Raw genomic sequence first — 21,941 nt, forward strand, 5'->3', positions numbered from 1 at the left:
AAGGCTTTGAATAAAATCCGTGAACCCAAGAGGCCTGAAAAGCCCATACTTGCAAAGAAAAAACAAAGTGATAAAGAATGTTGAGGGAGATGATCTGACATAAAGCGGTCATGCTCACGTCCTTAAGAACTGTGCACTAGTGTTTTAAATGTGCAAAAAATACAGAAAACAACTTCTGAAAGTATGACTTCAGAATACTGAAGAAAGCTTCAGGAAGACTCTGGTGTTTGGTGTTTTAATGCTTTCTATTATAGAAAGATTTGTTGTGGATGGTTATATAAGTGTTTGAGTGTTTTACTGGTATTTATTAAAACTGATAGGGTTTTTTGAAGAGTTGGGGAAGTATTACTGTTTCTTTCCATTTCAAATAATGCATTATAGGTTTTCCTTCTCCAAAAATCAACTATCCAACATGCCTTTAGCGATAGATTGGATTTGGCTTTTTTGTGTTTGTTTTTCTATAGAAATCACTTGTGGATGTCTAATTCTGTGATGTTAAAAGTAAAAAGTTCAAGAATATCCTTGGAACTTTCTCTCCCATATTTTCAAATTGCGTCGTAGTCACTGAATTTATTTATTCCTGTTATTGACACAGGAGCAGACTAGAGATTGTTTATAATTATACTTTTAGTGCCAATTTATACTTAGCCTACATAATACTGTGATTTTAATTTATTCCTTTTGATGTTAATTCTGAATGAAACCTAAAATAAATCCCTTAAGCTGCAAACTTCCTTTTCCTCAGTTAACTGCCACAGCAGATCCCTGAATATGAATGTTTAATGAGGTTTCACAACATTATTTAAAAACTAGAATTATTTGTTTCTCAGGTTGTGTCATTCAAGTAGAAGATAACACAAATTCCTTAATAATGAAATAATACTAATAATATGTTTGAGTTCATTCTGTTGGCCAAGGACTCTTCTGAATGCTTACCTAAGTGAATCACTTAACCTTCACCACAAACCATTGGTGTTGGTACTATTGTTGTCCCCTGTTGACAGGTGAGAAACTGAGGCACAGCATTTCAGTCACTTAGCTAGTAAGCAGTGCAGCCAGGAGTATGTATCTAGGTAGCCTGGCACCAGACGCCATGCTCTTCACCATTGTGGGAACTCTCCATGTAGCTTATCCGGAGCTACAGTGTTTCATCAAGCCAGGGCTCAGGACTTACCATTGGTAAATCTCTTCTTGCTAAACTGGCATCTTGTACACTACAACTCTGGGTCCTTCAGGGCTATGTAGGTGGAGAAATGACTTGCTGGGCCTGGAGAAGCCTGGTAGGAATATTTAAAAATTAACTGGCTCTCAACCCATTAGTGTTCTAGGGGCAGGGGATGAGGACAGATCCCTCCAATATCGACTCACCTTATGGATGGTGTCCAGTGGGAAACAGTCACTGGTAGCATTGACAGACATGCCAGTTAAGGATAAAAGAGGTGCAGGGCCAGAGATCCAACGCAGACACGCCAGCTGTCCATTTGGCTACCAGGGAGCTCAGTCTGGAGTGATATTTCTCAGCCTTTTTTCCTCTGTGGCCAAACTAAGGAGTCTTTTTAGCTATTTCTATGCCACTCCTTCTCACTATCCCCACCCCCGCAGTGATGAAATTTTAATACCACAGATACACTGTATGGTATATCTGTTTAGGTACTCTCTTTATACCTTGAACATAAAAAGAGTAAGATTTTTTCATTCCCCCAAGAACCAATTTTTGGTTCCCTTGGGGCGGAGTCACCCAGTTGAGAATACGTGGCCTAGAGGCACCAATACATTGAATGGTGTGAGTAAACACAGGGTGGGAGGGTGGCCTTCAGTGAACAGACTTGGAGGGGTTAATGGGCTTCAAGGTTAAAGGGCCCACCAAGGGCAGGGTGGTACCTGAGGGAAGTGAGAAGAAGAGATTTTCTTAAATCTATGAGGTCAGGCGTTCTTTTTTAAAAAAAAAAAAATTTTATTTAATATTGGAGCAGAGTTGATTTACAATGTTGTGTTAGTTTCAGGTGTACAGCAAAGTGATTCAGTTATACATATACATGTTTCTATTCTTTATCAAATCCTTTTCCCAGTTAGGTTATCACAGAATATTGAGCGACTTCGTTTCTTTATGTTCTCTCTTATCCCTGAAACAGAGATACAAATTGACCTTTAAATGAAAGTTTTGAAACCCCTGGATGGAATTAATTGCCCCTACTTTCTGGCATGTATTTCTGTTAAACCACTGGTTGCAGGATGGGGTTTGGGTCTCCTCTGCTAGGCAGCGAGTCCCGAGGAGGATTCCAGCCTCCTCCTGTATGTAGCATCAGGCCTAGCACTGTGCCTGTCACACTGTGCTGTCAGTGGACATTTCCAGGGATACAGGGTTTTCCTTGGGAGCCTGTTTCCCTCAAGTCCTGCTTTGACAAGTGGAGGTCAGGCGTTCTTTGACCTGGGTCACCATCCCCACCTCCCCGGATGCCACCCAGAAGTGTGATAAAGAAGATTTTCTCTTTCTAATATTCTTCACTTAACTCTTGTCTCATTCTTCCCTCCGTGGCTCTACGTATAGTCACCTCATAATCTGAAATGCCATTGTGTTGTGATGACGTGTATCACTTCAGGGTGTGTGATTTGAATTCTCTTAGTTTTATTTAGAGACCAGCTTCCCAAGAAGCTTGCTTTAAACTCTTTTTAATTGAGTTCAGAAAAATGGCTACTGTTCCAAATTGCAAGAAATGGGTAATGAAAGTGCCTTAACTAAAAACTGTTGTGTGCTCACGTGAGGTCTCCTAACTCCCAAATAGCGAACCTAAGAAAGAGTCAAGCAGCAACTGGCGTTCCAGATAAGGAGCCAACTGGCTGTCCCCAGTCCTCACAAAGCGGCTCATTTTCTCCTACTTGGTCCCTTAGATTATCTTGTAACCTAATGCTGCCTAGGAGGAAATACCCCTAACACTGGATGGACATCCTGCTAACCTTTTCTCATTCAAATATCTCTTTCCTTGTGATTTTGCTGCCTCAGTGACTTTATTCTGAACTCTGTGACCCAGTGCACGTCTGAAATGCTCTAATTAAACTTAAAGATCCTCATCCAATTACTTACTAGAAGGCATGATAAAGAAGCAAGGCGCCCCAATATTTTTCTTCTCTACAAAGAAGTGGTGATTATTCAGCTGGTCAAAGAGCAGGAGGCATTCCTAGAACACAAAGGATGGTAAAGAGAGCTTCTACCCAGATATGGGAAAGGCAGTGCACCAGATTATTATTTGAAGATTTGAAAGTAGTAGAAGACCAACCAGAGAAATTGATCCCCGGAAGTCAGAGAGCTTGTCAGCGAAGGATAATCTTACATTCATGGCAGTGAATGTCAAGCCTGGGTGTCTGATAGAATCACCAGGCGAGCTTTTCAAGTTTTTTATTCTCAACTCCCACTCCAGAGAGATTCTGACTCCATGGGTCTTGGGTGGGCTCTTGGGCACTGGTGTTTTTTAAAAGCTCCCCCAGGGGATTCTGATGTACATTCAAGGTTGAGAATTACTGCTTTAGATTACAAAATGCTTTCACATACATTATCCAGGGTTTTGTATACATAAAGAGAGGAAATAGAGACATTTTAATGCCTTTTGATTGTATAAAGAAACAGGAAAAGACAAGAGTGGTAATTGTGAAAATGAAAGGATTGCAGAAAAAACAGTTTTCAAAAATTGGAAGAGGGCTTCCCTGGTGGTGCAGTGGTTGAGAGTCCGCCTGCCGATGCAGGGGACACGGGTTCGTGCCCCGGTCCGGGAAGATCCCACATGCCGCGGAGCGGCTGGGCCCGTGAGCCATGGCCGCTGAGCCTGCGCGTCCGGAGCCTGTGCTCCGCAACGGGAGAGGCCACAACAGCGAGAGGCCCGCGTACCGCAAAAAAAAAAAAAAAAAAAAAAAATTGGAGGAAAAAAACCTTACCTTTGTAGGGCTAAAATTAAGGATGATATCAATCCATGGAGTGTAGAACATTAAGGAGAGGCCTGTATGTCCATATTTCCTGCTCTGTATGGAATATTCTTGAGATGACAACAAAAGTTCCCTACCCAGAAAAGTCTGAAAATAGTCATCCAATATTTGATGACTATTATTTTCTAAAACCTTATTTAGTCCACTCTATAAAAGAGAAATATTAGAGAAGTAGAACATTTGTTATTAGGCAAAAAGTTTGTTAAAAAATATCACGTTAATATTTCCATGTGCATTCTGGGCTTGTGCACACAATCTGCATGTAGAGACAGACGAGTGCCTCAACGGTGATCCTTACAGCTTCTGGATGGTTATAATGAATAATTCTGCAGGTAGAAGTGGCAAGTAACAACCTTGGTTGTAGCTAAAGGGTGAAGTGGAGCCAACTCTGGGCTCTCAGAGTAGGGGGAATAGAAGTCAAGTCACAATGAGGCAGAAGAAAGTAAGTTGTGATCAGAAAGGAGGATATTGCATTTTGTGATTTTAGAAGTGGGCGATGACAAAGCTTAGGCTGTGACCAAGAGAGTGAGTGACAGCTACTGTCAACAAAGTAGAGGCTAAGCTATCATCTCCATGGCAACCAATAAGATGGAGATGGAGAGGAACAGTGCTTCCGGTACAGGAAAGAAAATCTTCCAGACCCTAAGTATTTAAGATAAGGAGTTTCAGTTAATCACCCCTTCTTCCCTCTAGTTTCCGGCTAACAGAGAATGACTTATAATAACAATAACAATAGTTCAGCACTTAGTATGTATCGGCATTGTTCCAGGCACTTTGCATGCATTCCAATGTTCACAACAGTTTTTGTGACAATCGATACTATCATGCCCATTTTACAGATTAAAAAACTGAGACATAGGGTAGGCAGCTTGCCCAATATGGGTTATAAACGCTGGTAGACAGAGTTGGGGTAAGAGAATATTTTATGGAAGCTGTCAGCAAAAGTAAGTGCATAGAGTCCAGGAAGGGGCCTGGTGAGGGATGAGACTGAAATAATACATTGGAGCGGTATTGAGGAAAGTCCTAAACCCCAGTGTCCAGAGTTTGAACCTGATCTGTATCTTGAGATGATTGACTTTCCAATATGAACAAATTGGAGAGAGGCTGGACTGAAAGGACAAGTTAGGGTTGTTTTGGTCCTGATTAAAGGACTGGTAATGAGGAGGGTGGCAGGTGAAGGTTAAAGGAAGAGACATGTTTGATGTCTGTTGTAAAAGTCAAATGCAAAGATTTAGTACCTGGTTGGATGAAGTGGGTGAGGGAGAGGGAAGAATTTAATTAGAATCCGAGGTTTCAAGTCTGAGTAACTGAGCAGAACTTCAAGAGAGGCACTTTGTAGCGGTGAGAGGGACAGCATGAGTAGCTGGACTTTGAAAATCTGTAATTTGTTGTGTCAGCAGGCAGGCGTGGATGGAAGACCACAGGAGAAGTCGGAAACATAAATTTGGAACTTAGAAGAGTCTGAGCTAGAAATGAAACTTTTGGTGTCGTCTGCATAATGGTGCTGTGGTAAAAACTTGGGAAGTGGATGAAATCTCTGAGGGTGGGAGAAGGAAGGAATAAAGACCCTTGGAAAACGTTTAAACTGGGGAACAAGAAGGAGGGAGAGGAGCCAGCAAAGGAGGCCAAAGGAGAGAGGTAACAGGATAGGAACACCCAAAAGTGTGCATCGTGGATCACAAGGGAATGGAAGCTTCCAGAAAAGGGCTGACTTAGCAGACCCTCAGAGAAGCTAAGAAGAATAAAGCCACTTGGAGTTGTTGATTCCAAGGTTATAAGGATCAAAAGTAGCAATAGAAGGATAGGAGGTGGCCTCCAACTGGAAGGAGGGAGTAGATCAGGGGAGACAGAGGCCACACGACTGGCCTCTTTTTCAAGAATTCAACAACTGGGAAGAAAGAGAAGATAGTCACTTGAAGGGGTAAGGCGTGTAATGGAAAGTGCTTTGTTTTGTTCTTAAGATAAAGAGGACCACTTAAATCTATTTTAGACAGTGATAAAAGAGCCATGGAGAGGATGAGTGAAGATGCACAGGCGCTCCCAGGCAGTAGCAGCAAAAACACTTCCCGTGGCAGAAATCACAGCAGGGTGAGGTTCTAAACTATTTTCTAACCTTATCATAAAACAAGCCAGAACTCATGGAGCAGAGATCCCTACCAACTCCACACAGCAGTTCTCTTCGAGAACAAGGCAAGGACCAATGGAGCAGGGGTTTTTCCACCTCTTCTGGGGGAAATGTGTGAATTTAACCCACACATCCCAGGGCAGAGGGGGAGAAGTAGCCCTAAAGACAATCTTTAAAGAGTGAAATAACTTCTTTCAGGTGTAGGGAGAAGAGGAAACTTTGATAATAAATCTGGAGTGCAAAATATTAGGATTTTCTTTTTATAAGTATTATTTGCACATTGTATAACTTGTAAATATTCTGGTGAGGGTTGGGGCATTTTTATCCAGTTTTTTGAAAAAGAAATAGTTAAATGCACTTAAGTACCTGAATGTTATTCCCTCACTCTATGTGAGTGAGGCCAAACACTTCCTGGAAAAAAGTAAGTAGAAAGGCAAAAGTATTGACAGTGGTTAATGAGTGAGTGCTGGCTTTGACTGCTGGAGGCCTCGGTAGGACAACTGCTGTAAACCAGTCAGCAAATGGCCTGTTCCCTTGTCCTGTCTCTTCCTATCAAGGGGACGGAAGTGGGCAGTGCTGGGCACCCAGAATGGAAAAGGGAGGAAAGAGAGAAAGAGGGACTCCCGGTTCCCAGGGAACGTGCACACCCTCCCTCTTCTGTGGGATGGGCTGGGTACCCTGTGTATTCAGAAATGGTCCCTGGGGGCCCATCGCTGTCACAGTGCCGCAGAATCCTCAGACACAGAGAAAAGCCTCAGAGGTTGTTAGCATATCTCCCTCTGGACATGAAACTGGACTCAGCACCAACAAGAGAATACCAGAGAGGATTTGCTCTCCTCCATGCTTGGATAATGCCTATTCCCTGATACCCAAAGAAGAATTAAGTATTATGCGGAACTCACACTATATTACACACTCAATCCCGAACAGCTGGGCTGCTGATAAAATCTAAAAAGAAGAGAGAACTGGCTGTTCTCCATCTATACATAATGTATTCGTAATAAATCTCTTGATGAGGAGGTATGAAGATCTCCTATTTCTGTGCAGCCCAAGGAAGCAGAACATTCGGCAAGTATCCAGTGAGTCTTATTAGCAGAGACAACCAGTATGGAAGCTCCAGGGGGACTTGCCCCACATTTCTATTAGTAACGGCAATTTTTTTTTTTTTACCTTAAATATGCTAGTAATTCTCTTGCTGGCAAAATTCATTTTGCCTAAGGATTGATAACTATGCTTTTTCTTAATAGTTACTGAATACCCTCCATGTTGTAGAGACTACATAAAAATAAAGCATCGCTTGCCACCTTTTTTTTTTTTTTGCTTTATTTCTGAGAGGATAGAACAGTAAAGCCATTCCCAGAATGATTTATTTTCAAGAAAATGGAAATAATAAAACATGAAACAGTAGAGTTGTGTAAAATCCTATATTATGTATGAAATGCCTACTCTACAATTTAGTAAAAAGGATAACTGGTGACAGTCAAGAGTATTCTATATGAATATAAGAATTTTGATTCTGGTGTGGGTGGTAGTGATTAAGAACAAGGTTGGTAGTGTCAGAACATGACACTTTCCTCCTAGGTTTTGCTTGCAAAGTGCAGCCGCCTGTGTGGAGCCCCCCAGGGTCAGGGCCAGTCACCAAGCCAACCAAATAATAATGGTTGACACCAGATAGAAACCAATGACAAAACAAAAGATATTTGTTAAAGATAATTTTTACTTAAGTTACTGCTGAAATATTTTCTCACTATAGTTAGAAATGTGTCTCTCGTGGTCACTTAGACTTTATAACAATAAGATCATCTCAGTGTCTAGGAGGATCCCTACCCTCTTTAAGGAAGAGAAATACAACATGCATTTGATCATTTAATAGCAGATTTGGCTTATTCAAAAAGAGGGACGTGGGCTTCTCTGGTGGCGCAGTGGTGAGAGTCCGCCTGCCGATGCAGGGTACATGGGTTCGTGCCCCGGTCTGGGAAGATCCCACGTGCCGCGGAGCAACTGGGCCCGTGAGCCATGGCCGCTGAGCCTGCGCGTCCGGAGCCTGTGCTCCGCAACGGGAGAGGCCATAACAGTGAGAGGCCCGCGTACCACAAAAAAAGAAAAAAAAAGGTATTTATTAATTAATCAATACCTTATACCAGCAATGTATGAAATTATAGTTTTACCGCAGGCTTGACAAGCTGCTAATAAGACTATGTTACTCTTATTTGTGTTTATTTCATCCCTAGCAAGCTTGAAAATTTTTGCAAGTATTTGTTCACAATATTCTGCATGTGTGCTTGGTTCTAAATTTTTGTTGTTGTTTTCTTATCAATTGGATTATCTGTCCCAGCTCCAGTCTCAACCCCTCTCCTCACATTTATTGCTTCGTATAGGCTCCCATGATTCATTCAGTTACTGGGTAGACGAAAAGTCCCCAGTGGGGCCTGACCAAACCCCAGCTATCAAACGCCTCGCCAGGATCTCCTTGGTAAAGAAGCTCATGAAGAAATGGTCTGTGACTCAGAACCTGACATTCCGAGAACAGCTGGACGCTGGGATCCGCTACTTCGACCTGCGTGTGTCTTCCAAGCCAGGGGATGCCGACCAGGAAATCTACTTCATTCACGGGCTTTTTGGCATCAGGGTCTGGGATGGGCTGATGGAGATTGACTCGTTCCTCACACAGCACCCCCAAGAGATTGTCTTCCTGGATTTCAACCACTTCTATGCCATGGACGAGGCCCATCACAAACGCCTGATTCTCCGGATCCAGGAGGCCTTTGGGAACAAGCTGTGCTCAGCCTGCAGTGTGGAGAGTATGACGCTCCAGACGCTGTGGGAGAAGAAGAGCCAGGTAGGAGGGAACAGAGATTAGCTTCCAAGGGCAACAACGGAACTCTTTCTGCTTTTTCTGTGTCACCAGCTCTAAGGCAGCTCACTCCAGGGCTCTTGGGTCAGAAGGCATAGATTGTTTGGGATGATAAAGATCTGCACACCAGTTCATGGGCTCTAAGACGGCTCCAAGGGCTCCCCTGGGCACAGCTGAACTGGGATTAACTTGTTTGGCAATGGCCTGGCCAGAACCAGCCCAAGGCAGAGTTGTGAAATAGGACCAGTTGGCCATTACCATTTTTCTGTCTCCCATTGTATCTGTTTTCACACTCCTAGTTCCCCTTAGGGATCATCTGTCCCATCCTGTCTTCTACTCAATATCAGATAATCCCTGCCAAATATTGTTTGATAGCATTAGCTGACAAAGGCACGTGAAGTGATTCGTCTCAGAGGTGTTAGTTAACATTTTGAAAGGCCATCTCCACAGAGTTTGGGTCAGCGGGGAAGACAGTTAAGGAAGGAAGAACCCGCAAAGAGATCAAGGCTAGAGGAGCATCCCTAAGTTGAGAAGAGCCCCAAACCCAGACCCAGGAAGGACAGACTCAGGAAAAGGAGCACGGGCCTCAGATATATTCTGTTCTGGTCCCAGAGGATGGTGGATAGCGAGAGAGGAGAGCTTCAGGAATGGTCAGCCTCCAATTTAGACTCTCTTTAAAAAAGAAAAAGCAAAAAAGTACCTTTCATTCACAGTTGCTCCCTTACTCATAGATGCATTAACCAAAGCATCTTAAAGAGGCAGTGATTTTTGAACTGAGGGAAGAGCTTTTAATTAGAAAGCAATTAAAGATTATTCCTTTGCAAATGTATGGTGAACACTAAGTACGTGCCGAGCTCCATTCTAAGCACTTGGGATAAATCAGTAAATAAAACAAAGATCCTTGCCCTAATGGAGATTTCATTCAGGTGGACAGAGATAGATCATAGACAATAAACATGATAAATACAGTATAGAGAATGTTAGAAGGTAATAAGCAATGGAAAAAGAAAGCCAGGCACAGTAAGGGGGAACCGGGGATCTATGGGTTGGAGGGTTGGTCACAGTTTTAAATGTGTTGATCAGGGTAGCCCTCATTGAAAAGATGACATTTGAGGGAGTGAATCTATTGGGGGAAGAGCTTTCCCAGCAGAGGAACCAGTCAGAGCAGAGCCCCAAAGCAGGAGGGTCCCTGACATGGTTGAGGAAAAGCAGGGGCCACGGGACTGGAGAGCAGAGCAGCGGACGAGGTCAGAGAGATAATGGTTGATCAGGGGGCCCTTGAAGGCACTGAAAGGACTTGGTTTTTACTCTGAGTGAGGAAGGTTCTGGGAGGGTTCTGAGCACAGGGTGTTGTGGCCTGACTTAAGTTTTGATGGTATCCCTCTGGTTACTAGGAAGAGCCCTGGAAAGACAGAAGGGAAGTACAGAAACCAGTGAGGAGAGTAGTGGGAAGTGGTCAGATTTGGAATCCACCAGAAGTTAGACCTAATAGCGTTTCCTAACTGTTGGGATGTGAGGATTCCAGGATGACTCCCAGGCTCGGCCTGAGTAAACACCAGGAAACAACCAGGGAAACACCAGGTGGTTTTGCACACCCATGAAAGTGCTGAAGGTCTTTGAATCTACGAAGACTAATGAGTTAACTCTTAGTATCTGTTAAGTTTTATCTAAGCTATTTTTCTTCACTAAAACTTTTGTAAGTGATATTTTGCCAAATATTTATCACACCTCTCCCCTAAACCTAAGTTTATATCTATTCAGACTCGCAGGTCAAATTTGGAGAGATTTGGGCTTCCCTGGTGGCGCAGTGGTTGGGAGTCTGCCTGCCGATGCAGGGGACACGGGTTCGTGCCCGGTCCGGGAAGATCCCGCATGCCGCGGAGCGGCTGGGCCCGTGAGCCATGGCCGCTGAGCCTGCGAGTCCGGAGCCTGTGCTCCGCAACGGGAGAGGCCACGACAGTGAGAGGCCCGCGTACCGCAAAAAAAAAAAAAAAAAAAAAAAAATTTGGACAGATTTTTCCCCAGTGGAATCTCTCTCTTAAAATGCTAAATAATACTAGTAACAAGAGCAATAACACATTTATTGAGCCTTTACAATGTACTAAGTACAGGGATTAACTCATTTAATCCTCTCAACAACACTATGACATAGGCTGTCATTATTATCCTCATTTTACAGATGAGAAAACTGAGGCAGGGAGCAATTAAGCACCTTGCCCAAGAGAACATTGTCAGTGAGCCACAAGGGCCAGGACTCAGTCACAGGCTGTTGGGCTCTACGAGTTCCCACAGCCTTCAATGCTCTCCCAGGGCTGTTCACACATCTTGGTGATCTTCACAACTAGTGTCATAGACGATGCTAATAAAAACACTTTCTCCTTATTCAAGAGCCCTATTATCAGAAGGTCTCAGAGGGTTAGCAGAATGGGAGACAGGGAAGATCCGTGAGAGGGCTTTTGAATACGAGGATTCAGGTAAGGTTAAATTTGAGTCCAGCTAAATTTATAAACAGGTATCTGTTATAGTTTTGTAATTTTATGCACAGATAGTATTCTGGATGGGCTGCCACATTGCATACTAAATCATTTAGAAATTTGCAAGAGAAACAGGTAATTTCAGGAATAATGAATCATGTGGACAGTGAATTTCTAGCAGAACAGTAAAGATCTGTTATAGTTTTTAAGTATGGGCTAATCTGTGTCATTCAACAACCAATACCCCTAAAATTATAAGGAAAGAGACTGTGATGATGTGTCAGAAAAAAGGAGCATGTCATCAATTTGAATTCCAGGATTTCCCTGCTCCCCTTCCTTTCCCAGAGGTTTCCCTGCTAAACCTCTTCTTAAAAGCTAAAGAGATCTCCAACAGAGCTCTCAATCATCTGCCCCCTGCTGGGGCAGTGCCATACTGGTGGTTAAACTTTAAATATTCATTATATAATGAACTGCCTTGCATGTAACCCCCAGAGTATTTTATTACTACAGTTTGATAGAAAAAAGTGTACCACCATTCAGTCACATTTCATGTACTCAATATGCAGTTATACCACAGCTCACAGGTATGTATTGGTATATTAGTGGTTATGAGTTTTGAGGGTACAGTGAATTGGAAGATTTCATCTACAACTTGGCAGTATTTAGAATCTTAATGAGAAGGTAAGAATATGTGCCGCTAGTAAACTATAAGACAACTGACATACAATTACAAGGCAAAACTGCCTCAGACGTGCTGTATGAAAAAAAGGGTTTTGTAATCCATCAATTGAAAAATAGTACGTAGTATAAATCTGCATCCCAGGGGCCCCTGTAAAAGAATGATCAAAATAAGAAGAGGTCAATTAAAGAATAATTCTTAAAGGAAATGAGATTTTAAATCTGAGTCTCGAGAGAAAACCTGCATATGAATTGCTGAGCTGGAGGGAAGAATATCTCAGACAGAAAATACAGCAGAGCAAGGTCGGGAGTCAGATGCAAAACACAGGCCCCGGGCAAGACTTACTGCCCCCCAGAATTCTGTAGAATGAGGGCTGGTTTGCTAAGCCAAGCTCCTACCGTAAACAGAAATTCCCCCTATAACCTTTAGGATCAGATTACTTGAGAAGGCTCTTGAGGAAAGCCATAAAGCCCCTTTTGTAGAATGTGTCCTTTTTGCTCCTTCTCCAAGACTGAGTGAAGAACAGCGCTTTCCTTTCATCCCCTGACCCTCTGCTCAGGGGTCAGGCAGCATGGGAAATGGTTTGACAGGCCCTGTCGAAGGATCCCACAGCCTCCCGCCTCGCCCACAGTCCATCTCACAGCACAGCTTTTCACACTTACAGATGCTGGAGACCCCAGCCTTCCAAGCTAGCCAGTTACAACGCCAGCAGGAAATCTTCCCCAATCTCCCAGGCAACCTGCTTACGATGAGCCTGTGATTAACCTCATTAACCCGTGTGTTTACCACCAACATCATTAGCAGGCAGTCAGACATTACTCAAAGCCATTAAAAGCAGCAAGAACAACTAGCCTGTTCAGTGCTTTGAGCCTGGTGCTCCCTAGCTCTAGGCCTTCAGGAGCAGTTAGGCTAAACGCACCCCGGAAACAAGACACACATTCAGAGCTCTTGCCCTTGGGTGCCAGGAGAATTATGCTGTGAGCCCAGCTATTCGAGGACTGCGGTCCACGGAGTGTAAATACACACAATGGACATTCCTCCAGGGAAGAATCGCTGGTACCCGCGAGGAGAAAAAACATAGTACTTCTGGAAACCTAAGCATCAGAGCTCTGAATTGGGACAATCGAAATAGCAATTCCCTGTCTCTCTGCTGCCTTCAGAAACTAATTAATGCCGTGGATGTGGCTTGCTAATTATTTGCAAAATCACTACCATCCTGAGAGGTCCCACTGGAGACCCATCCGGTACTCGAAGTCTTCCCTGCCTCACATAGCTCACTCCCTCCCTCTCCCGGGAAGGGCAGTTTCATTCAGAGTCAGCACGCGCAACTGAAAACCTACATCCTCCCAAATTCAGTTCAGTGTATTGATCTCAACCCAAGAGCTAAGGGTCAATTTCGTGAGCATAGGAGTCATAACTTATAGACAGGACTAACCGCTGAGGTTCTCCACCTGGGGTCCAGAGGTTCCCAAGGGGAGTGGGTTAGGGTAGAATTTAAGAAGTCTGTGAATTTGGATGGGAAAAGCACTACATACTGGCTTTTAACCTCTAACTGAATATCAGTATAACCACTGATTATGTGTGAGCAGTCACCCATGGCAGTGTCGGCAGTGTTGGCAGTGTCGGCAGTGTTGGCAGTGTTGGCAACTCCCTATGACTTTGTCCCCACAGAAACCACAGATATTCATTTAGTGCAGATATCTTGAAATATTGTGTATACTCATCATTTACTCAAAATTATGGAACTTATTAGACTTAAAACAAAATATTTTTATTTAATGAGTTTATTATGAAGTGCATACATTAATTAATTTATTACAGATTTAATTATCATGTTGATAGCTATATTTCCATCTCATTGATTTTCTTTGTAATCCTATCTATTTTATTTTAGACATTCATTTAAAACCATCTGAGAAGGGGTTCAGGAGTTTACCATACTTCCAAAGGTGTTCATGACCCCCAAAACGTTAAAAACTTCAAGTCAGGCATATAGCAAGTGCTTAAATCTTTGCTTATTAATTTTTCTAAAAAAATATGTATATAAAAATTTTTGAATTTCCACGTATGTTTGTATGTGTGCGCCTTTCCTCCTAGCAATCCATCAGTGTGAAGCCGAGGAGTTAGCACTCAGCTTGTTCATGAAGTGCCCTCCTTTATCTGTTCTGAACGTTTCAGGTTCTCATCTTCTATCACTGTCCCTTCTACAAGCAATACCCCTTCCTATGGCCTGGAAAGAAGATCCCAGCGCCCTGGGCAAATACCACAAGTGTGCGCAAGCTCATCCTCTTCTTGGAGACCACGCTGAGTGAGCGCTCTCCCCACGGATCCTTCCACGTGTCTCAAGCGATCCTCACGCCCAGAGTGAAGACCATCGCCCGGGGCCTGGTTGGCGGCCTCAAGAACACGCTGGTCCATAGGTAAGAATTTGCTTCCTTTTCACAAGTGAGGGTTAAAAAAAAAGTTTTTATGTTGATTCTCTTCTGAATAAACAGCAAACAGCAGTAAAACCATATACCTTGAAGATTTAAAATAACAAAACAAAACCCAAAAAACCTTATATTTGAAAAAGTTGTGTACTTGAGGTGTCTTGCATTAACCGTGGCCAAAGGATCTCTAAACACTCTGTTAAAAGGTACATATTATAACATAAATACCCTCTACATTTCAATATGGAGACAAAGCACTTTCGGCCACCACCAGTCCGTTCACTTCTGGCTGGAGATGCCATCATGTTCCTGCCCCTGCCCTCGAAGCTGGCCCAAGCACTCACTCTCTTAAGAAGCATTAAATGAGACTGCTGTGCCAGGCAGTAGGGATTCAGAGATGACCCTCCCAGGATTTAGGATGTCCTTTCTCCCTTCCTTAGTGACAGTGAGTCCTAAGAAGCAGCTCAGGATACCACCTACCATGCCATAGCTTCAGATACTTCCTCGGAGCAGAACTGATCCTGACTGTACAATTAGGCAGGAGAAGCTCCAGAAACGTTGTGTTAGATGATGTTCGTTATCCTGGGCACCAATAAATGATAGGGGTCGTCAAGAAAAAGGATGGCTTGTGTATATGTACATGTATGTGTGTATGCCTATGCCTGTGTATAAAGGGAATGTTATAAATACATTTGGCTAATAGGGCATCCCTCACAATCCAAGCTGAGGAAACCAGTATGTTTGGATAACAAGGGATATTTACGAGAATCACTTTGGTTCCTGAGTTCCAGGTGCTGAGCACCAGAGTTCAGATAATGAAAGATTCATCAAAAAACGTGTCCCTGTCTATTTGGATAGTTTGGATATGACTTCTGGTAACAGGTGTTCACCTGGCAGGAGTTTGGATGACGAACTGAGAGCTTCTGATTGTGCTGGCCGTGAACAGAACCAGAAACCTCTTTCTGTGTGGCTCTACTAAGTCTTCACCGAATTACCTGTGCTTAACTTGGGAAAGAGAGTTTCATAAACCAAGACCAGAATCATGAACTTTCCTTTTTGTAGTACATGCTCATATATCCATACCATTTCCTCATGCCTTTGGTAAATTTGTAGATTAACATTATTTATTTATTTATTTATTCAGCGATGAACAGGAGCTAGGTCCAAAGACACAAGATGAATAATCTAGTCATTGCCCCCACAGACGTACATTCTATCGGGAAAAATAAACATGTAAATTTCTATGTAACACTGTGAAAATCACTATAATAAAGTCTGTGCAGAGAGCTGTACTTGTAAGGAAGAGGAAGTCTTTAAAAATAAGGATGTGTTATATCTGTATAGTGTATTCTGAATATAGAGCACCCTCTTGCAGATGATTTCATTAGGTTCTTAAAGTAAGCCAGCCTCCAGGAGGGCACGTTGTCTAAAGCATGTTATTGTCCCCACTTCAGATGGGCCCAATGAGGTTAAGTGACCCAGACCCCCAAAGCTGGTAAGAGTCAGTATTACATCCCATCCGTGGACTTCTGACTGTTGGACCATTGCTCCTTTCAGCATCCAAGCACTGACTTGTATGTAGCACATTTCAGTGCCCTGTTCCTTTCTGCTCCACTGGTCTGTGATTGTCTCACTAGCACCTGAATCCGGTCAGCTCTTACTGGCTACAATTCTGAACCCACAAAGTCACAATGCTTTTCATACTCGTGAGTTCCTGCATCTTTAATCTGGCTGCAGATGAAGCACAAGCCTCTTCCATTGAGAGGTAACGATGGCGCACGCGCCCAAAGTCCCAGCATCCTAGCACGCCAGAGCCTTAACCTGCTGGCTGCAGGCACACATCTGGGAGATTGGAAGGATACTGGGGCATCTTGCCGCCTGCTGGTCACAAGAATGTTACCGAGATGCATTAGGCTTCCTAGGCCTCCACATGAGCTGCTTTGGTCAAATTTGTTCCCAAACACCAGCACGACAGGTGGCTGTCATTTCCCCTGGGCTATTGAACAAGCGTGTTGACTTAAAAAATATATATGCACAACGTGAGAGCTGCGAGTTAAGTTTTATTGGGGGCAGAATGAGGACTGAAGCTCAGGAGACAGCGTTTCAGATAACTCTGAGAAGCTGCTCCAAGGAGGCGAGGGGGGAAGCCAGTATACAGAGGAGCTTTGCAACAAAGGGCAGGTTGTCGGGAACGTCAGAAGATTATTGCTAATTAAAGAAAACCAGATATCTCAAGTTAAGGAATTTAGCGCTTTTCTATGTACGGAAGATGCAAGAGTCTTGGCTCACTGTAATCATTCCTTTGATATGCACCTCAGCCATCTGGGGCCAGTATCCTGACACATCCTGAGTTTCCTCAGGGCTCACCGCAGGGAGTGGCTGCAGTCTGGCGGGCTGCTAGATGGCAGGTATTCTTTTCAGCCCTGAGTTTCCTCGGCTCACGTTTGAGGGGTATAGTCATTGATGACTGTGACATCCTTTGTTTATTGACATGGCAGGAAATATTTCATTTCTCAAGCATATGGAAGAAGCAGTTGTCACAGGCCTTCCCTGAGAGCCAACACCCAGAAGGTCTGTCGTAAGGCACAAGGGGTGCTGTCAGACTGGTCCTGGGCACCAGTTATCAGCTTAACCGAGAGGAAAAGGCAAGGTATATTTTCCTATAAATGTAGTGGTGGTTTTCTCAGCAGGCAGTTAACCCCCCCTTCCCGCTAACTCTTAGGTCAACTTTGGACTTGTGATTTTGTTTGCTTGAAGCCATGAAAAATATATCCATTCTTATCTCCATTTCATTAAGATCTTCTTGTGAGTTTCTGTCTTGATCTTTTGTTTGGAACATATTTCTCTGTCTCCTCTTTTGCCTGACTCTCTGTGCCAACGACCTCCCCAGTCTTGAAGGAGTGACCTTGTGCAGGTGATGTCCCGAGGGCCCAGAGCCTGGGGCACGGGGGTGTCCCCTGTGGTGCGCCTACCTGCTGCGGTGCAGGGGTAAAACATAGCCATTCTGACTGAATTTCTAAGGTAGTTTCCCCTAGATTCTTAGAAACCTTGCACTCCCACTGAAATCAAATGAAAGCAAATTTTGCCTAAGCCTGAGGGCACAGCAGCATGGGGCCGCAGAAGGGGACACAGACTGAAACCAGAGGCCCAAGGTTGAAGCCTGACTTGGTTCCTGTTACGGACTGAATTGTGTTCCCTGGAATTTCACATGTTGAAGCCCTAATCTCCAGTACCTCAGAACATGGCTATATCTGGAGATAGGGCCTTTAAAGAGCTGGTAAACTTGGGCTTCCCTGGTGGCGCAGTGGTTGAGAGTCCGCCTGCCGATGCAGGGCACACGCGTTCGAGCCCTGGTCCGGGAAGATCCCACATGCCGAGGAGCGGCTGGGCCCGTGAGCCATGGCCGCTGAGCCTGCGCATCCGGAGCCTGTGCTCTGCAACGGGAGAGGCCACAACAGTGAGAGGCCCGCATACCACAAAAAAAAAAAAAAGCTGGTAAAGTTAAAATGAGGCCATTCAGGTGGGCCCTAATCCAGTCTGACTGGTGTCCTTATAGGACGAGGAAATTAGGACACACAGAGACACTGGGGATGGGTGTGCACAGAGAGCAAACCCTGTGAGGACACAGGGAGAAGGTGGCCATGTGCACGCCAAGGAGAGAGGCCTCAGGAGAAACCAAACCTGCTGACACCTTGATCTTGGACTTCCAGCCTCTAGAGCTGTGAGGAAATAAACTTACGTTGTTTAAGCCACCCAGTCTGTGGCCTTTTCTTACAGCAGCCCTAGAAAATTAACACAGTGCCTTAGAAACAGACTACCTGGGCTTGCCTGGTGGTGCAGTGGTTGAGAATCTGCCTGCCGATGCAGGGGACACGGGTTCGAGCCCTGGTCTGGGAGGATCCCACATGCCACAGAGCAACTAGGCCCGTGACCACAACTACTGAGCCTGCATGTCTGGAGCCTGTGCTCCGCAACAAGAGAGGCCACGATAGTGAGGGGCCCGTGCACCACGATGAAGAGTGGCCTCCGCTCACAACTAGAGAAAGCCCTCGCACAGAAACAAAGACCCAACACAGCCAAAACTTAATTAATTAATTAATAAACTCCTACCCCCAACATCTTCTTTAAAAAAAAAACAGACTGCCTTTGACAAATTTCCTGAGGTCTCCGAGCTGTGTGTTGTCTTACCAGATAAGTGGGGTTAATAAAACCGCACAAGATTGTGGAGTCTTAACAGGGAAGCGTCTCCCACAGTGCCTGGCACAAGACAGGCATGCCATGCCCGTCCCTGCACTGGACCAGCCCTGCTCTCAGTGGGCCTTTAAGCCAGGGGGAAGTTTGTGAGCTGCTGCTCTGCAGCCCTTGGGATTCAGTGCCTCACGGCCCCAGAGCAGTATCTGACTCAGCCGTCTGCACTGATCTCTTGGTAAAGAAATCTTGGTAAAGAGGTCTTGGTGAAGAGGTCTTGGTGAAGAGGGCTTGGTGAAGGCCAAGAGTTAAGAGAATAGAGCGGCCCCTGCTCAGTGGGTTCTGCATTTCCTCGTTATTCGATCCTTGTGTACAATCCTGCTTATTTGATCCTTGCCCTGGGGAAGGCTGACACGAGAACCCGAAGCTGACACAGAGCTCTTTGTCACGGAGAGGAGACCACAGGTGCTCGCCTTTCCCTCTGCTCGGCCTCCAGGCCTCCAGGGGTCCTCCACGGGCTGGCTCTGGCTGGAGTCGGCTGGAGGTGCCTTGACCAAACCTTTCATTCTCATTTCCCCGTGATGACCAGAAGGTGGTGCCAGAGTCTCATACTTAAACGTGGATCAGCGGATTTTTTAAAAGGAGGCTGAAATGCATCAGGCTCAGGGCTGCTGTGGCCTTCGTGTGGGCCCCTCTGTGTTCCAGGTCTTTGTCTCCAAGGGATGACTGCATTTGTGACCCTTCCCTCTCAGGACACAGTTTGTCACCTAAGCAGCAGGATATGACCACTTTAGGAAGTTTTCTTACCCCCACCCCCAAATCTCTACCATTTATGATTCCTTCTCTGGTCCCCAACACTTACAGAGTACTTATTATATCCCAGGCCCTCTTCTAAGTACTTTACACATATTACTTTATTTAATTCCCCCAAATCTATATGAAGTTTTATTATTATCCCCATTTTACAGGGGGAGAGACTGAGGCAGAGAAACTGAATAGGTTATGGTCAAATCAAGGGTACTACTAAATTGTCAGGAACCCCAGTTAAGAATGGAAGTACCCCTGTGATATTGGCTTATTACGTCATAATTAGCTATGAATATAAAAATGCAAATCAATTTGTGAGATGTGTTTTAGCCCATGGCTGATCATAGAGTCTGCTGAGCGAGGGAAGAGACCCAGGACTGATTACAGTTGTCATGATGAAAGGAAAAGAAAGTGGAGAAGGACAAAATGCTTCAAGGCCTTGCCAGCGTTGCCTAGAGAGAGACTGAGAAGTTGAATGTACACTCAGAGGAGGGAAGACAGCTTCAGAGGCACAAGGTGGGGAGAAGATGACAACCAAGGACAGTGTTACCAAAAGCAGAGAAAGGGGCCATTAAGAAATAAACTTAGCTTATTTTCAGTTTTTACCCAGAGAAAATCCTTCCTAAAAACAACCTCCAGTCTCTTAACCAAAACATAAGCCCTGGTTTGTGTCTTCCTTATAGCATCCTCAATGTCGCAAGTATTTAGTGAGCTATTGTCACCATGATGCAAAGCTGAGTACTTCATTACTCCCTCCTCTATACCACCCGTGGTATTTTACACTTACTACTAATATAGGAACTATCACATTAAACTGTCATCGTTTGTTTACATCTCTGAATTGTGAGCTTCTTTGGATCACATTCTGGCTTTCACATAGAAATTATAACATGAGACTGACAGACTGCATTTGTAAGACAACTGAGCAAGCATTGGTCCAATAAGAAGCCACACGTGCTGCTGGAATAACTGTATATCCATATGGCAAAAGTGAACCTTGGCCCCTGCTTCACACCATATATAAAAATTAACTTGAGATGGATCCTAGATCTAAACATAAAAGCTAAAATTATAAAACAGGAAAGTATCTTGTGACTTGGGAGTAGGCAAAAGTTTCTTAGACAGGTCACAGAAACCATAAAACAAAAAAAGATAAATTAGACTCCATCCAAATTAAGGAATTCAGCTCACCAAAATATGCCATTGAGAAAATTAATAGGCAAGCTACAGGTGGGGATAAAATATTCAAAAAGCTTATCTGACAAAAGGCTAGTATCCAGAATATATAAGTAACATCTACAACTCAACAATTAAAGGAAAAAGAGCAAAAGAGAGAATGGGTAAAGGAACTGAGCAGATGCTTCCCAAAGAAGATACACAAATGGCAAATAAGTACATGACAAACTGCCCAACATCATTAGTGATCAGAAAAATGCAAACTAAAACACTGTGAGATAACTTTACACATCTGCTAGAACAGCTAAAATTAAAAAGATTTATAGCACCAAATTTAAGAGAGGATGTGAAGCAAACAGAACTCGCATACTTTGTTCATGGAATGTACAATGGAACGACCTCTTTGGGTAAAGATCTGGAAATTTCTTATAAAACCAAATGTAAACCTAACATATAATAAAACAACTTCACTCTTTGGTACTTACCCAAAAGAAATGAAAATAAATGTCCACAAAAAAGACTTGTATAAGGATGACCATAACAGCTCTATTCATAATATCCAAAAACTGGAAACAGTCCATTTATCCATCAATAGGAAAATGGATAAATTACAGTATATTCATACAATGGAATACTATCCAATGACTAAAAAAGAGAACAAATTGCTGATGCATGCAACAACATGGATGAATTTCAAAACCATAATGCTGAGTGAAAGAGCCTCACACACAAGAATGCACATTGCATGGCTTATGTGTAATTCTAGACCAGGCAAATTTAATCTGTGTTTTCTTAAAAACAACAATAACAACAACAGTATAATTATTGCCTCTGGAAGAATGGGGGCAGGGATCGATGGGAAAGGTGAATGCAGAACCTTCTGGGGTGCTGGTAATGTTCTATACCTTGAGATGGGTATGGGTTATATATATACATTTGTCAAAACTCAACCAGTGTTCACTTAAGCTGTGTGCATTTTACTGGGTATAAACATCACGTCAAAAGGGAAACAGGTTGAAAACAAATACTGAACCCTAGATCTGCATGCTGAGATACTGAGGGGAATGTGTAATAGATGTTTGCAGTTGGAATTTGTCAAAAATATAAGCTGGATTGATGCCCAGATATATGGTAAGCAAGTATAGTAAAATGTTAGTGGTAGAATCTAGATGGTGGACATGCTCACTGTAAATTTCTTTCAGTGTTGCGATATGTTTGAAAAGTTTCATGATAA

The 21,941-nt window shown here is 43.6% G+C and overlaps 1 protein-coding gene across 3 annotated transcripts in view; it reads left to right on the top strand.

Moving 5' to 3' along the window:
* PLCXD2 (phosphatidylinositol specific phospholipase C X domain containing 2) overlaps positions 1 to 21,941 on the top strand; it is a 51,709-nt gene that overhangs the window by 23,357 nt on the left and 6,411 nt on the right. For all 3 annotated transcript variants that reach the window (XR_009563696.1, XM_060298047.1, XM_030836747.2), the window contains exons 2-3: positions 8,479 to 8,939; positions 14,286 to 14,527. Coding sequence is in view for 2 of the 3 variants with exons in the window: in XM_060298047.1 (XP_060154030.1) it covers positions 8,479 to 8,939; positions 14,286 to 14,527 (703 nt within the window). In the remaining variant the exon portion in view is untranslated. The remainder of the gene's footprint in view (positions 1 to 8,478; positions 8,940 to 14,285; positions 14,528 to 21,941) is intronic.

Source organism: Globicephala melas, chromosome 4, assembly GCF_963455315.2.
Source record: "Globicephala melas chromosome 4, mGloMel1.2, whole genome shotgun sequence".
Taxonomy (NCBI): domain Eukaryota; kingdom Metazoa; phylum Chordata; class Mammalia; order Artiodactyla; family Delphinidae; genus Globicephala; species Globicephala melas.